The sequence below is a fragment of the Crocodylus siamensis genome, chromosome 12 (genome assembly GCF_052110815.1).
Source record: "Crocodylus siamensis isolate JL-2025a chromosome 12, ASM5211081v1, whole genome shotgun sequence".
NCBI lineage: Eukaryota > Metazoa > Chordata > Crocodylia > Crocodylidae > Crocodylus > Crocodylus siamensis.
The window spans coordinates 3,848,975-3,865,998 of record NC_143406.1 but is presented as its reverse complement, the minus strand read 5'-3'; the positions used below and the strand labels follow the sequence as shown (position 1 = coordinate 3,865,998).

At 46.4% G+C, this 17,024-nt stretch overlaps 1 protein-coding gene across 10 annotated transcripts in view; it reads left to right on the top strand.

Moving 5' to 3' along the window:
• UBR4 (ubiquitin protein ligase E3 component n-recognin 4) overlaps window positions 1-17,024 on the top strand; it is a 100,603-nt gene that overhangs the window by 72,789 nt on the left and 10,790 nt on the right. For all 10 annotated transcript variants that reach the window (XM_090023106.1, XM_090023105.1, XM_090023100.1 and 7 more), the window contains 23 exons: window positions 619-709; window positions 1,113-1,197; window positions 1,597-1,724; window positions 2,401-2,530; window positions 3,134-3,291; window positions 3,409-3,518; window positions 3,817-3,958; window positions 4,861-4,942; window positions 5,298-5,471; window positions 6,021-6,142; window positions 6,575-6,772; window positions 6,868-6,948; window positions 9,221-9,308; window positions 9,998-10,125; window positions 10,593-10,700; window positions 11,218-11,337; window positions 12,087-12,277; window positions 12,689-12,862; window positions 13,515-13,614; window positions 14,224-14,442; window positions 15,148-15,261; window positions 15,900-16,042; window positions 16,384-16,509. In XM_090023106.1, coding sequence (XP_089879232.1) covers window positions 619-709; window positions 1,113-1,197; window positions 1,597-1,724; window positions 2,401-2,530; window positions 3,134-3,291; window positions 3,409-3,518; window positions 3,817-3,958; window positions 4,861-4,942; window positions 5,298-5,471; window positions 6,021-6,142; window positions 6,575-6,772; window positions 6,868-6,948; window positions 9,221-9,308; window positions 9,998-10,125; window positions 10,593-10,700; window positions 11,218-11,337; window positions 12,087-12,277; window positions 12,689-12,862; window positions 13,515-13,614; window positions 14,224-14,442; window positions 15,148-15,261; window positions 15,900-16,042; window positions 16,384-16,509 — 3,012 coding nt within the window. The remainder of the gene's footprint in view (window positions 1-618; window positions 710-1,112; window positions 1,198-1,596; window positions 1,725-2,400; window positions 2,531-3,133; window positions 3,292-3,408; window positions 3,519-3,816; window positions 3,959-4,860; window positions 4,943-5,297; window positions 5,472-6,020; window positions 6,143-6,574; window positions 6,773-6,867; window positions 6,949-9,220; window positions 9,309-9,997; window positions 10,126-10,592; window positions 10,701-11,217; window positions 11,338-12,086; window positions 12,278-12,688; window positions 12,863-13,514; window positions 13,615-14,223; window positions 14,443-15,147; window positions 15,262-15,899; window positions 16,043-16,383; window positions 16,510-17,024) is intronic.

Sequence of the window (17,024 nt, the reverse complement as noted above, 5' to 3'; positions counted from 1 at the left end):
TTGCTGTGCTGCAGAAAGCTGACTACTAGTGGTGGTGTTAGTGTTAAGATGCTTCTTCATGTTACAGGACTGTTTCTAGTAAATTCATCAGGGAGTGGGAAGCAGACCTTCCAAGTTCAATTCCTGACATTTACATTGACCTCACATTTTCAAGCTCTTCATAGAGCGAGTTTGTGGTGCTTCCAGTTACCCTGTGCCTGTGCACGCTTCCATACTTCCTTTTGAAGTTCTGCTTGCTCAGCACTTCAGAAGCAGATCTGAGATGTTTCTGGCTTTGGCAAACGTTTTAAAAATTGGGTTCTAAAATGTGTGTCTGCCTCAGTTCCCTCATCTGTAGAAAGCTGTCGCTCCTCTGGGATGTTGAGGGATGGGTCCCTAAGGCACATTGAGATCCTTTACGTGGAAGGCACGCCCTATATGTGAGATGCTATTTCTTCTCTGTACTGATCAAGTGCCAAGGTTTTAAGAGGTTACCACGAAAGAGGGAGTTTATAAAGGGTTCTGCCAAATTGCTGTAGATTTCAGATGAACCAAACCAAACCAAAATGAGGTATTTGACATACTGGTGAAATTGCTATAAGCAGTGACTAATAGTACTTCCTTTGGTTCTGGAATTAGAGACAATCCTGAGGCCACACAACAAATGAATGATCTAATCATTGGGAAGGTGTCTGCTGCTCTGAAAGGACATTGGGCAAACCCAGATCTGGTAAGAAACCCTGATGTTTTAGTATTTCTCTTTTCCTTCTTATCCCTCCCAAGCTGCTTTGTGGGTTCCACCGTCTGTTTCGTGTAAAGTAACATCCCCAGCCAGCCCGTAGTCAAGAGGATCTTGTGTGCCCTGGTAAGAATTCTGGTAGAAACTTGGAGTCAAACATGGCATGATATATATGATGGTACATGAGTTTCCTCAGATGGTTTTGCTGAGACATATCCATTCTCTCTTGCAGCATTCCTGATTATTCATTCCTGTGCCCCCCTCAGGCAGGTTGCCACTCACCCCAAATAGAGACATTGAGCTGAGATGATTGTATTGCTAAATATGAAGTGGCATGAATGACACAGTCCCGTCACTGAAACTTCCTAAAACTTGGCATGTTCTTTTGCTGCAGGCTAGCAGCCTCCAGTATGAAATGCTGCTGCTGACCGATTCCATCTCGAAGGAAGACAGCTGCTGGGAGCTGCGATTGCGTTGTGGTAAGTGCAGGTACTCATTTAGGAGTTTAAACAAAATTGCTTCGTTAAGGTCTGCATGGATAGGAGAGAGTGGTGACCAAGATCAACCATCCCAGCACAGATAAACTGGCGTGCAAGGCAAAGGGGGCTATCAGCAAGTTTCATCAGGGCAGTATCTCATCATAGCAGATAGGCTGTGCAAGGAAGGAGGGGAAGGAAGTAGAATCATCTCCCTTATGGGAAGGATTATTTTATCACGTGCAATTTGAGGGGAGTGTGGTGGGTTGGCTCAAGAGGGAAAGATCTTGGCCGGGATTACCTGGCCCATCGGTGGTGTGGACAGCCAGAGGGCTACCACACCCACAGGTTCCTACCTTGACTGCAGATACTTCAGCACTGTTAATCCCTCTGTCCTTTCAGCTCTCAGCCTCTTCTTGATGGCAGTAAACATTAAGACTCCAGTAGTAGTTGAGAACATCACCCTCATGTGCCTGCGAATTCTGCAAAAACTGATCAAACCGCCTGCTCCAACCAGCAAGAAAAACAAGGTACCTCCCTTAGCACTACAAAGCAGAGGCAGAGAGACACCTGGCTGACTAAAATCTTGATGTGCGCTAGTCCAGCGACACCGTGGGTCATGGATTCCTGCTCCTGTTCACTATTGATCTAGAAGCACCAGACCCAAGAGTTGGAATCTAGTGGCAAATCTTTGAAGAACAAGATCTGCAGATAAATTGATTACTGCTTTGTATTGTTCTTAGTGGTCCAGATTGTTAATCCAAACACTTTCCCCTTTCTCCATCAAAGACATATTAAGATCTGTAGAAAGAGGACTCTTGAGGCAATAACTCTGATACTTCAGGTACATTCTCGGTGGGCTTTTACCAGCTCCTCTGAAGCAAGTACATCCATTGATTTTGATTTTTTTTCATGTAGTGCTGTACATCAGTCTCACGGGCATGGAGTAAAGTATGTACACTACTAATGCAGTGTCTGTTGCAGTGAAGCAGAGTGATCTGACCATATAAAACCAAACCAAACTGTGCTTGTTTAGACGTAGAGGGCTGTATTCACTTTTCCAATGTACAGGCCAGGTGGGAGGTTCTGCTGCAAAAGCAGTTTGTCCTGGGAAGGAGTGTGGTGCAGGCTGGAGCCCCATGAATAGTTTGCCGTAAGGAAGAACTTGAGGCTGTCACGATCCACGATCCTCCCTTTGTGTCCTAGGATGTGCCTGTCGATACTCTCACCACCGTTAAACCTTACAGCAATGAAATCCATGCACAGGCTCAGCTGTGGCTCAAGAGGGACCCAAAGGCATCGTATGAAGCTTGGAAAAAATGCCTCCCTGCTAGAGGTAGGATCGTGTCTGGTAGTTCATCTTTGCACAGTTTAACTGCATTTGGGGGGGTGGGGGGTTGTCTGTGTCCACATTTGAATGGTAACCTTGCTGGCTGGTCTGAAAATTGCTACCAGTCTTCTGTATTCCCCTCATAGGTGATCTCTGTGCTTCAGCTGTACAACGAGCAGCATCCTCAAGGGCAGTAGCCCTTGCATGCTAGATTCAACCCTGTTGATGCAAGAGTTTTTTTACGGACTAAAAACAAACCTTAGAAGTGTCTGATGTGAACAAAGGAGCACGGTGCTAGGAGGAGCCCAACCTCCTGAGTTCTTTCTGGCTCTGTTGACTCAGATTGAGACCTTGGGCAAGGCACTTGATCCTTTTGTGTGTCTAACCCCATTTTAAGGTGCAGAGGATACCAGCTCCTTTCCAGGGTTGTTACTAGGAATAATCATCTATAGCATTAATTTTGAAAGCCCCTTGCCTGGGTATGCAAGTTGCAATGTTAAGCCACTGGAATGAAACAATTCCCAGTCTATCAATATAATAGTTACCAAGATATGAAGCAGTTACTGCAGGGACCACCAATAGTTCCTTAGAGTTGTCTTAATGTTTTAGGTATAGAGGCAAATGGGAAGTCTCCCAGCAGAACAGAGCTGCACCAGCTCTACTTGTCCGAAAAGTACATCTGGAAATGGAAACAGTTCATGAGTCGCCGTGGGAAGAGAACCTGCCCTCTGGATCTCAAGCTGGGGCACAACAACTGGCTGAGACAGGTGAAAGCACTTGGAGGGAGACGGGGCGGGGGTTGCCCAGTGTGTGCTGACTGCTTAGCCACTGCAGAGCTGCCAGTTAAGTCACCAGCTGGTTGCATTTCAATTCTCCCACTGTAGGTACTGTTTACTCCTGCAACCCAAGCTGCAAGGCAGGCTGCATGCACTATTGTAGAAGCTCTGGCCACCATCCCCAGTCGGAAACAGCAGGTCCTCGATCTCCTTACCAGGTATCTCATAAGACACACAGCTCCTGCGCGTCACCTGTCTGTATTGACCCCTGATTCCTGCTAGAATCTCTCTGTGTTCCTCTAAAAGCACTGCCCTGGTCTCTAGAGCTTAGCCCCCTCTAGAGGATAAAGGTTTTGCAAGTACAGTACTTCAGTAGTGCTGGTGTGGGTGGTGGGGGAAGGAATGGAAAACATGCATGAGGCAGGGGCTGTTCCTCATGTTTCCACACTGTCTTGAAATCCTGAATGTTTGTTCACGTTAAGCAGTTCCCTACTTCTGCTTGTTTCCTTGTGCTAGCTACTTGGATGAGCTGAGTATTGCTGGGGAGTGTGCTGCTGAGTACCTGGGTCTGTATCAGAAGCTCATCAAACCTGCACACTGGAAGGTCTACCTTGCAGCAAGAGGGGTTCTGCCCTACATTGGTAACCTTATCACAAAGGTATGTCTGCAATAGGGAGCAAAATAGTACTAGGAAGCAAGCACCCTGTCAATCTGCTCACCCAGTGTCTGCCTGCTGAAGGCTGTGCTGCCTGACTCAGGGAACCAGTCCTCACTGTGGGATTTTTGAGGTGACTGTTCCCACCTATGAGCAGAAATGACTCCATCTGTCTCATCTCTGGCTGCGCCATGCCATGATGCAAGCTGCCCATTGTGTAACTGCTCCAGGGGCAGCTATGCCAAGATATGAGAACATCTGATACGTGGACTTGGCAGGAGCTTTGCACCAAGCACTGTGCGCCAGGCTGGGCTCAGAGGGCAAATACTGATGACAGGGAAGGATTAGGGATGCTTCCATTCCTCGAGCATGACTCGCAGGCTGTTGGAGGGGTGCTGCTTGCTGTTACTGTCTTCCAGTATGTGGGTTTCAGCAGCTTGATACTTAAGGGTAGCAGAGGGGAAACGCAACCCTGGCCCCAGGCAATCCACACGGGGGGATAAAGAGTTTGAACTGAACCCTGCAGCAGGGCAGCTGAACATTACTGGAATAGCAATATACCTGACCATGGGCAATACACACATCAGCTACAATGCCAATACCAGCATTTCAGGGCCTAGGGGGGACTGTCAGGAATAGAACTGACATATAGAGGATAGGAATTTGGAAGACATAAGGAGTATACCCTGGACACCAAAAAGCAGATTTTTTCTCCTACCTTTGTACTGCAGTTCTGGCTTTTATGTAGCCAGCTTTAGCTCTCTGCAATGCCTGTTAGTAATTTGGTGATCTCACACCAGCCAGACTCTTTTGGGTCTGCTGGGCATTGATCAGGCAGTCATTCCTGGCACCGCAAGTATGCTTTGCTGCTTGGCCATCCTGATGGGGCTTGTTCATGTTTTTAGGAAATTGCTCGTTTACTTGCCCTGGAAGAAGCCACTCTCAGCACTGACCTGCAGCAGGGGTACGCCTTGAAGAGCCTCACAGGTATCTACTGCCTTCCCATATTGACTGCATGTTATGATTAGAGGGGTGCCTCCCTGGTCTTGGTATATGGTGTACAGCAGCTCATGGCTAAGTGTCAAACTGCCCCCACCACAAGTGCAAGCAGCAGTAAAGTTGTTTGCTGGGTATCATCAGAGCTGGCTTTAACACAAAAAAGAAGGGCAGCAGCCCTTGTGTTTTTTTAATGAGGAAATTTGCACATTTGAGAGGTTGCTCACACACACGCACACACGATTGGGTAAGTCACAGACTGGGCACTAGGAGTCTCTGCAGGCTGGTTCATTCTGATGTTCCTTTTGCAGTGCAGTTACACATTTGCTCTCTTTTTTTCGCGTAGGGCTTCTCTCTTCCTTTGTGGAGGTGGAGTCTATCAAACGGCACTTCAAAAGCCGGCTGGTGGGCACGGTGTTGAACGGCTACCTCTGCCTGAGAAAGCTGGTGGTGCAGAGAACGAAGCTGATTGACGAGACCCAGGATATGCTGCTGGAGATGTTGGAAGACATGACAACAGGTATAGCCAGCTGGCTTCCAGGAAGCTTGATTCTAGGTCAGCTGGGGTAACCAGGTGCACGTTGCAGCCCCATCAGCACAGTTACTGACAGACCATTACAGGGTTTCTCATGGTTTTGTCTACAGTTTCATTTTAGAGTTAAGAAACGATCATTATGCAGCACTTCAAGCCTGATGTGAAGTGTCATTGCCTAGGGGTGAGAAGCACTAATGTAAGGCAGTGGCTTTTTCACACGCTTCTCCTCATTGTATGACAGACTTTGCAAGCAGAGCTCTCTAACAGTTTCCTTGTGGTCAGGGTGCAGCAGCAGAAATGCCTGTATTTGGGGTTTTTAATTGGTTTCCAGGAATGTCAAGCTTTGTTATGAAAAGATTGCTTTTCTGAAGTGGTGCCACTATCCCGTCTGTTGTGTTAGATAGGTGTCACTTCAGGAGAGAGGAGCACAGCCGGGTAGTATCCTGCTTGCTACAAGAGGGTTGCTTGGGTTAAAGCAGGGTCAGTGGAAAAACTCACCCCTGCGCCTCCCTAGCTACCCTGTTCTCTTTACAGGCACAGAATCTGAAACAAAAGCCTTCATGGCAGTGTGCATCGAAACGGCTAAACGTTACAGCCTGGATGACTATAGGACTCCTGTCTTCATATTTGAGAGACTTTGCAGTATTATCTACCCTGTAAGTAGCAGACACGCATGCAGTCATATGCAGGTCTTGTGTATATCCTAGAATGGGATAGACTTGTTAAAGCAAAGTAGCTTTCACTGCAGCAGAACAGACCCGAAACCATGCAATGCGCAGTGAGGTTGGTTTGATGTCAACCACGTAGAGTTGAACTGACCGCGATACCACAGCAGAGACTGTGCACTTTTCTTATGCAGATAAGACGTCTCTGTGCTCTATTTAGTATGCACTTACTCTGCTTGTAGGAAGTGATCTGTTCTTATCAGATCTCCTAAGTCGGAAACAGTATTCAGCAGGGGGAGACCTACTGAATGACATAACTGTTGCCTTTAGTGAAAAATTTGCTAGCTATGTGGCATGAAGAGGGGAGGGGAAGAAGTGGTCGGGGAAATTTTTACCCACTCGCCCTCTGTCGTTGCTCTACAGGAAGAGAACGAAGTGACAGAGTTCTTTGTGACACTGGAGAAGGATCCCCAGCAGGAAGACTTCTTGCAGGGCAGGATGCCAGGGAACCCCTACAGCAGTAATGAGCCTGGCATTGGACCGCTCATGAGGGACATCAAGAACAAAATCTGTCAAGATTGTGACCTGGTGGCTTTGTTGGAGGATGACAGTGGAATGGAGGTGAGCAGGCACAGCTTCTCTTCTCCCGCAGGGAACGTGATGACCCCAGAGATGTTGTGAACTTGTGCTTAGATTTTTTTTCTCCTTCCTTTCAGCTTCTGGTGAACAATAAGATCATCAGCTTGGATCTACCAGTTGCTGAGGTCTACAAGAAGGTCTGGTGTCCCACTAATGAGGTATGTGCCTGCAGCCCCACCTGAGAGGCTCAGCATTTGTCTTTGAAGCCTAAAGGCTCAGGATCTCTAAATGCACCCACTTTTGGACTAAAAAAACCACTTTCTGCTGCTCAGCCTTGTCGTATGGGTGACCCAAATGCATGTGCCACTGACCCAGTCCTAATGGAGTCTGCCTGTTGCACCTAAACATCTGTAGGAATCCTAGCTGACTCCTCAGGCTTCTTACCCTCTTGACAAACCACTGCATTTAGTGTCACTGCCTTTCAATGCTCATTTCACGCTCCATCTGCACATGGCAACTTGATATATGTGTACAGCCGGGGGACCCCAGTTTGCCCCATCAATCTGCATTTCAAAGGCCAGCCTAAAATGTCTGCGCAGAAAGAGCATCTGACACCACTCCATATTATTTTGCACTGCTATAGTGACTTCCATTCAAAGACCTCCAAGAACTTGACAGACATTAATCCTCACAACCTGCCGTTAGCGGGAGGTATTGCCCCATTTTTTAGATGAGGAAACAGACACAGCAAGCTGAAGAGACTTGCCCACGGTGTCACAGCAGGCTCATTCCAGAGGTGGGAATAAAATCCAGAATGACTGCCTCTGGTATTGTGCTCTCTGTATCGACTAAATTAAGCTCCTACTAAAAAGGAAGCTGTCAAAATAAATCTCACCCATTTAAAATGTGTTTTCCCAGCTCTGCTAGCACTAATAGCGCTGGAGATTATAAAAGCGGACTGAATTTGTAAAATCTCAGTTTATATGCTTTGCTCGTTCCTAGTTTATTCATTTGCATTTTGCTTCTGGTGGACTGAAGACCCCAATGACTATTTTCACCTGGAGGTTCTCACTTAGCAGCTCAATGGTGTTTTGGGTTCGCTACTCTGGGGAGGATTTGGCTTTCCTCGAGTTGCCATGTTTGGAAGCATTGCTTCTGATGCCAAACCTTTGCTGCAAAATCAAGTCCAAAGAGAGTCGATAGTGAGCTTTTTCTTTTTGACTAAGAAACAGGACTGGGTGGGGGGTGTGAACTGCAGTCTGCTCCTTCTGGTAAATCCCAATTTGGACGTGCTGTCGAGAAAAGCAAACCCGAATATTGCACTTGCCAGGTGGCGGAGTAGTTGGTGTATTGCTTTCCCAAGATGCCCTGCTGTATGTGAAAGGCTGAGTTTGTTCAGCATTACTGTCACCGAACAGCTTTCATCTGTCTTCCTTTGTGTGCATCTCTCCAAAGCACTTCTGGAGCTCCCTCTCGAGTTCCCTGGGAAATAGACAGGCTCACAAGAAGCTAACCTCAGGCCTGGTTTTGTTTCCCTTGTCTCTTTCACCAGCTTTTTTTTGTTCATCTGCCATTTTACCAGGGCCCCTGTGGTGTTAATTGCTGGTCTCTAGCGTGGCCTTTGAGCAGATCTTCCCCCAGGGCTTTCCCTGTGCTTATGTATTTGCTCTGACATTAAGCACTGCTTATTCCACATCAGGCTTAGCGTGCGCTCTGACAGGTTTTCTCTCTCAAGGTCTCCTGCTCCCAAATCTGGGATTTTTCTTTTCTGCTTTTTATTCAGACCTTTGGATTAAAATGGGAAGTTCAGTGATCGACAAACAGTGTTCTGGGATAGAAACGCATCTGGAGCCAACCCGGCTCCCTCTCTGCAGCTAGTCCTTGATTATGTTGGAATCATCCTAATAATAATATACTCTCCTTTAGTAAAAGCACATTGAACTGCTGCATACTTTTCTCTCCTTCATTTTGCGTTATCAGGAGTTGTCTGTTTAAAAACCTCTCTCCTTGCCTGAGGTTTTGGGCAGACTTCCTCATCTCTTCTTGGGCTGTGGTTTACGCCAAGGAGAGATTGATTATAGAGAAGCTGCCTGCACTATAGACTTGCACATTATGCTTCCGGGTGATGTGGCTTATTGAATACCCCAGTTCCCTTTCTCACTAAAGGAATCAGTCAGAGGGGAGGCTTAGTAGTAAAGAGCTGTTAATTAGACATACAGCTTGATAATGGGGCAATGTTAGGGAAACGACTAGAGTAATTGATGGTTTACTGAGGTTTTAGCAGCATGTGGTTTTATAGTTTCTAGCATCTCTAAAGAAAGAGGAGAAGTGAGCAGTGGCAGGAATTCCCGACATTGCTGTTCTGTGCTGGGTGAAAGAAAAAGGATGCTTAAATACCTGTAATCCTCTCTGAAGGGAATGTGGTGGGACCGCTGTGCTTTTTCAGACACCAGCACAGGAGACGTGACATAATCTAATTCTCTTCCTTAGGGGGAGCCAATGAGGATCATTTACCGCATGCGAGGGTTGCTAGGAGATGCGACTGAAGAATTCATCGAGTCTCTGGACTCCACTACAGGTAAAACCTGGGATTGGATATGGAGCCCAGGGTTTGCTCCAGAGAGCGTGGCACCATTAACCTGGCAGCATTGAGTTCATAGTTGATTGACATCTCTTGCTGTAGTTACCTGCTTCACTGAGAGCGGATGATCAGTTTGATGACAGCTCTGTAGCCCGTACTGTGAATCTAGGCACTGACGCGACCCTTATCCTCATACTGCCTGTCACTTCACAAACAGCAAGTGAATTTATCTTCGCAGTCCTCTTATGAGGATGATGCTAGCCGACCTCACGATGCAGATGGTGGGGAACAGAGGAGCAGAGAAACAAAGCAAGATCTTTTGTGGACTCTGCAGCCCATTTTGGTTGTGATAAGTTCTGTGTCCTGTCCGGTGTTTTAAGAAAAGTGTCCCTGACTTCCGGCATTCCTGAGACACGAGAAATGGCTTTAATTGAATTCAGGTTTAAAAGTTAAAGTGCTTTGGGATTTTAGAACGGTAGCCAAAAAAAACCCGTACACATCAAAATCCTTCCTTATTACTCTGGTACTGATTTCTCTCGGATTTGACCTAGCTGACCATAGCAGGCATTGACAAATGTTACGTCAACCTCTGCTTTTACTTGAGTAGTGCCTGGTGCTTACGGTCAGCTTTATAGTCTTGTTGGTAGACCTTACCCCACCAGTCATGTTGTCTTTCCTCCCTGTAGATGAAGAGGAAGACGAGGAAGAGGTTTATAAAATGGCAGGGGTGATGGCTCAGTGTGGAGGCCTGGACTGCATGCTAAACAGACTGACTGGCATCAAGGATTTCAAACAGGGTCGACACCTCTTAACAGTGAGTCTGAGCTACCACGAGTTTTTTGCAAGGCATATCCGTGTGTGTTTAAGGCTTCTGAGTGTTTCCTTACAGTGCTGTGTATAGAAGGGGACCACTCAGCAAAGCTCCCTCTTCTGCAACAGCTGGCTGCACTGCAGCTCCATCAGTAGAGCAGACCAGTGTCATTGTACCAGTTGCCTCCTTTTTCTTAATCGCTGTGTTAAATTCTTCTGCCAAATCACTGACACCACATGGCAGTTGACAGGATTTGGGTCCCTGTTTGCTTGCATAGTTATTTTCTGCATGACAAAATCTGACTGGAAAATCAGTCTCCCTGCAAAGGTTCACCTTTGTGGAGGTGTCACCTTGTCCTTCCCCCAAAAGATTTTGGGAAGTGAACTGGATTGTCTGGAGCTTTTTGTTCCAGCTCATTCCTGCCACTTCTCTCAGGGGTATTTTGTAGGATGTACTCTCTTCTTTGGTAGGTCCTGCTAAAGCTGTTCAGCTACTGTGTGAAGGTGAAAGTAAACCGTCAGCAGCTGGTCAAGCCTGAGATGAACACTTTGAATGTCATGCTGGGGACGCTGAATCTGGTAAGGACAAGTTTTAGACCACAGTGGGCTTGGAAATGGTTGTCTTTGAGCCTTCTGCCAGGAGAAAACCTGGTGACCTTGGCGTTTCGGCTGCTGGGATGAAAGCTGCACGCCAGGGTTATCGTTGTAATCTGCTGGTAGCCACAGAAATATGAATGTTGACTTAATGTCCCACATCCTTGAGACTGAGAGGCATTTATCTGAAGAGCAACATTGCAGATAACAGAACTTTTGCCCCCATCTTATCACTCCTGTTAATCCCCTTTGGAAATGAACAGCGTCCTCTTCAAAAGATTTAACCAAGTCTCTGAAAATTACTTTTGGCTACTGTTCAGCTACCCCAAATGTCAGTCTTGCTCTCCTTCATAGCAGCTAGGAGAGCTCAGGTCTGAGCTATGGGTGGTTAGCCTTGTTCTCTGTATGTTCTGCTGGTTATTTCCTGTTTAGTGGTAACTGGGAATTGATGATGAGGCTGAGCCAGTACTGCTGACAGTGATTGAGATTGTCTTTTCTGCAGGCCCTGGTGGCTGAGCAGGAAAGCAAGGACAGTGGTGGAGCAGCTGTGGCAGAACAGGTGCTTAGTATCATGGAGATTATACTGGATGAATCCAATGCAGAACCACTGAGTGAAGACAAGGTGAGTGTTTGGTGCTGGCTGGCACACAGTGGGAAATGCTGACTATAACTTAAGGCTTCTGAGTGTTTCCTTCTGATGGTGGTGAAGGGGACATGCATAGAGATGTACAGAACCAGGAATCTCGGCTGTGTTGTCAAGTACAGTAGTTCTGAGTTGACTGATCCTTGTGGGAGGATAGACACGAGCCGAAAGCATTGCCAGCATCTGCCAGATACTTTTAAAAGGCTCTTCTCCCCCTTGCTGTAGGTCAGATCGGTGATATTAACTGACACAGGAGGCAGCTCTTCCCTGTCCTTCACCAGGCTTTTATACACATTCTGAAAATACACTTGAATATGAGTTACCAGCAACATAAGCTGTTAATTGCACCAAAACCACCAAGAAATGGAATGTATTTTGCCTCTGTTATCCCAGTGCATCTACTAGGACTGTTAACGCTTGTCAGCCAGTCCTCCTTCTGGGCTTGGGAGTAAGTTGATTTGACCTGAGAACATCTCAACAGTGGTTGCAGAAAGTCAGGTGTTGATCAGAGCGGGGCGATACCTAGGAATGTGTGAAGGATTCAGCTTTCCCACAACAAGGAGAGTTCTGCCCTTGGTTGCTGGCTTGGGTTGTCATCCTGCCACCTTGCTGAAATCCGTGAGCTCTTGTTCCTCAGGATTGGGAGCGGTCAGCAGGCCGTTGGAACGTGAGGGTTTCCCTGGCGCATGTAGACGAATCCTGAATGCGAAACGTTTTTTCCTTTGCAGGGCAACCTCCTCCTGACTGGTGACAAGGATCAGCTGGTAATGCTGCTGGATCAGATAAACAGCACCTTTGTCCGCTCCAATCTCAGTGTCTTGCAAGGCCTATTACGCATCATCCCTTATCTGTCCTTTGGGGAAATGGAGAAAATGCAGATCCTGGTTGATCGATTCAAGCCCTATTGTAACTTTGACAAGTATGTTTAGGTTTTTTTCCCTCCTAATTTGAGCACAAAGGACCAATTAAATTAAGTTATCTTTAATAAATCAAGAGCTCTGCTCGTTATAATCTAACGCAGGGTTTCCAGGCTGGTATATAAGCTTAATATGCCATCTTTTTTTTTTTTTTTAAGGGAAAAACCCATGAAGACGAAGCCATCTTTTTTTTTTTTTTTTTTTTTTTTTTTTAAGTGCTATATGAACCAAAAACATCTGGGAAGTGCTGGTTTGCAGGGTATTTGCAGATGGACACATCTCTGGTTTGAGGAGGGGAATTCACTATAGGGCTGGATGTGATGTGTGTGTTTGTTAATAGGCAGAATGAACAGTCATACACGTTGAGTCTACAAGAGAGTCTTACATATATTGCTGTTCCTGTCCTCACTTAGGTACGATGAAGAACACAGTGGAGATGATAAAGTTTTTCTGGACTGTTTCTGTAAAATAGCAGCTGGCATAAAGAATAACAGCAACGGCCATCAATTGAAAGATCTCATCCTCCAGAAAGGGATTACTCAAAATGCCCTTGACTACATGAAAAAGCATATCCCTAGTGCAAAGAAGTAAGAGTTGCTTTGTATGTGGCAATTCTGTGTATCTTAGCCTTATTCCATCTTCCATCAGATGAATATTTTTTTTTTCCAAAATAAGTGTTAGGAATTCGATACTTGGGAAGAGTTTGGCTTGGTGAAACCACAGGGAGTATAATCTTGAGAAAATCCTTCAGTCACTGGTTTAGATCATCTAACAGGCTCTGTTGCCACTGAGGGCCGTATCGGAGGGACTTAAAACCAAATCTAAAGCGAACAACTGATTGGCGTGCTCTTATTATGTGCAGTGTGGAGAGGAGAGAGTGTTGACCTAATTTCATGTAATTGGATCTGAGGAAAGGTACTTTGTGCTTGATAGCTTGTTGAAGATCTCTCCCAACTATGCAGGTGGTCCAATAAAAGATATCATCCCAAAAAATCCTTGCTGCTCACTTCATGTAACTTAAAATCTATACCAAGTAGTTACACTAGGGTGGGATGGATCAATCTGGACCCTTTGACTAGGTTTAAAATGTATGTGCACGGAGTGGGGCACAGGAAGGGGGCTTGGTTTTCAGCCCATCTGGGGTAATCTGGACCATTGGCTGGAGTGTAGCCGTCTTTTCAGCACTGGTAACTGTGGTTGAGGCACTTCATGGTATTTTTTTTTACCTTTTTTGTGTAGTTTGGATGCAGACATATGGAAGAAGTTCTTATCTCGCCCTGCACTTCCCTTTATCCTGAGGTTGCTTCGAGGGCTGGCCACACAGCACCCTGCCACACAGGTGAGAGCTTCTGTCTTGGAAATGAGTTGGAGGACACATGGCTGCTTTGGTAATGGACTTTATATGATGGCTACAGCTAACACAGTATTCTTGTAGTAGCCCATTACCTGTTTTTTGTGGTTGGGTTGGAAGGCCACTTACTGTAGACAGTCAGTTGATTTCTTTGGCAAGGCTAGTCAATTTATGACATTGTTTAAATGGAGAAATGTTCAAAATAACTACTTTCTGGTACTGAGTGGCACTAATTTGTTACATTTCCTGTGAAGAAATTGACGGTTGAAGACTATGCTCTGAGAGAGATTCCCTTTGGCCTAACTAATGTTTGAAGTACCTGCATTGCAGTCTTGTTTCAGTTCCTAGTACTGTCTAGTACACGGACAAAACTGCACAGTCTGGGGATGTAATTTTAGGGCGGGTGTATCACAGAGGATGGCAAATGTCCAGTCTTGGGAAGCTGTGGTATTATGAAGAAGTGCTTCCTTAACATTGCTTGCAGTGGCCCACCCCTGTAGGTATTGCACATCGTGGCTGTTGTGCGATGGCTTATGTGGAAATTCAGTTCTCTTTGGGTTTGCTTCACAAGGGTGCTGTGTTTCAATCTTTTAACAGGTGCTAATAGGTACAGACTCCATTACAAACCTGCACAAACTTGAACAAGTGTCAAGCGATGAAGGGATTGGGACGCTAGCTGAGAACCTGCTGGAGGCACTAAGGGAACATCCAGAAGTGAACAAGAAGATAGACGCAGCCCGCAAGGAGACCCGTGCAGAGAAAAAGCGCATGGCCATGGCGATGAGGCAGAAGGCTTTGGGCACATTGGGCATGACGGTAAAGTTCCTCTGCACCCATGGAGGCCAGTGCTGTCTTTATCGTCTGTTCTCTTGGGGAATATGCCACTTCCTTTTCTTTGGGTTTTTATGCGACTTGGGGAGAGTGAAAGTCGTATAGCAGACCCGAGGCTAGAATTCCTCTGACTCGGTGGTGCCTGGGGAACTCCAGTTGTGGGGGCAGTGGTAATGCTGCTTATTGCCTGTGGGCCAAAAAGAATGGGACCCCTCCCAGTAAGGAGTAAACAACAGTCCTTGCCCTGACTACTAGCTTTAAAGGACAAGACACACAGGATGGGGAAAGGGTATACAATATGAGAGCAAAGTCATCAGTGTGTTGGAGGCAACTGTCACATTAGCCACACAGTTTGTCTTATGTCTGCAGTAGTCTCTGGTCTTGTCACCTGGTGGCCAGTGGCTTAAGAGGTTTCTATACACTGGCAGTTTCTTGTTGTAATCTAGGATGGCGGGAAATCCAAGGTACCAAACATTGTAATTCCTCCTTAATTTTGATTGGCAACATTACTTAATAGAAGGTGAAGGGCTTCTAATTCAGCTGATAGGCTGCTGGCAGCTGTAAAACACAAAATGCTGCTTGAGTTTAATGTTCTTCCTTTCTAGTAACAAACTTGCTCTCTGATTTAGCAAGTGTGAATTCCTCTCTGGTTTCATTCTCCTAACATGCTTGACTTGCTCTCTTTTACAGACTAATGAGAAGGGCCAGGTGGTGACAAAGACCGCGCTCCTCAAACAGATGGAGGAGCTAATAGAAGAACCAGGACTGACCTGCTGTATCTGCAGAGAAGGGTATAAGTTTCAGGTATGGCATCAGGAGGGCCCTGATGTGATACAGGGAGATCCACAACTGCGTATCCAAGTGCCTGACTGAGTCGTGGCATACTGCAAGACCAGGAGATTATTTCGGAGATCAGTAGGGCTCTGGTGTGCTTTGGAAACAGGAAGTGCTCTCAACCTCCTTTTGCCTCTAGCCATTCTCTAATTCTGGAGGAGGTGCTCGTTTCCAGGAAGGAGGTGTGGAGCTCCTCCGAAGTGTGTGTGGAGGATCCTCCACAGCTAATTGGTACGAAATACCCAGCCCACTTTAAACAGAAGGTATTTTCTGGTGGGCTGGTTCTGTATACAGAACAGAGGCCTAGCAGTCTGTTAGGTGGAGTGGGTCGGTCCAACAGAAAAGTCTGTGCCCATCTCTTCTGTTACTCGGTTTTGCTGTGGGGCTTCACACTCTAGTTTCTAGTGTGGCCCTAGCTTCCTTGTTTCCATGACTCCTCTTTCCAGATGGGAAAAATGAGTTAGTTGGTAGAGACTTGGAAAGCTTGTTTGACTCTAATACTTTCTTATGGACATAGGGTCAATTAACTCTTGAATGGTTGGCAAGCTATTAACTGCTCACAGGCACAAATATTTCATCTCTAATGAAGCTCTGGTTGGCCGTTACAGCCTGCAAAGGTCCTGGGGATTTACACTTTCACCAAGCGAGTTGCGCTGGAGGAGTTTGAGAACAAACCCCGGAAGCAGCAGGGCTACAGCACGGTCTCTCATTTCAACATTGTCCATTACGACTGTCACCTTGCTGCTGTGAGGTAAGATCTTCTTGCCATCCGCCAGGCCGTGGCACTGGATGTTCCCTTCCATGGTGTTTCATCGGCGCGTTTAATATCCCTTGCACTATAATTTGACGTGGGTGTGCTCTCCTGTTCACCCCACAGCTAAGAACAGCCATTGTTCTCCACATTTAATTATGGCCTCCCTTAATGCAGTTAGACATTGTGAAGCACTTGGAAGTAAAAAAGCTTTACGTGATCTCCTAAATGCCGGTTGAATGGCCCTAAACAGCTACAGAATCACCGCCCTTTTTGATCACTTAGACAAAATCTTATGCATCGCTAACCTATCTGCACATGGTGCCTTTTTGCCAATACAGACTAGCCCGTGGCCGGGAGGAGTGGGAGAGTGCAGCTCTGCAAAATGCCAACACCAAGTGCAATGGGCTCCTCCCAGTCTGGGGGCCTCATGTGCCGGAGTCTGCCTTCGCCACTTGCTTAGCCAGGTGAGTACCGAATGCTCCTCTTCCTGATGGCTGGTGTCCTAGGCAGGAGGTGTCTGAGGCATACACGTTTCAGACTGCAAGCAGAAGGTGATATTACAGTCCTGTTAGCATTGAGGTTTCATAACTGATCAGAGTTCCAGATTGTAAGGTATGGCCGTAACGTGGGTTGCACTGCTATGTCATTTCGTTTTTCTCTCCTGGAGATGGATAAGGTAGAAACAGGAAAAACCAATTACCTTAGCCCCAAGCTAACTGTGAACCTGCAGCATGTCAGCACTGACTGCTTGTGCAGCATGGCTGGTATCTGTTTCTTCTAAGAAATGAATTCCTTGACACTGTCCACCAGATGCAAATTTTGCCCCTGTCTCTTCTAACCCCCCATCAAGCACTAGTGCAATGAGGTATCTGGTGAGGGGCAGAGGGCAGCTCTGGTGGGGTTACCAGGTTGACACATCTGTGTATCGTGGCTCGTTTTTTAATCACTTCAAGGTCTTGAGGCTCCATTCTTCACTGTT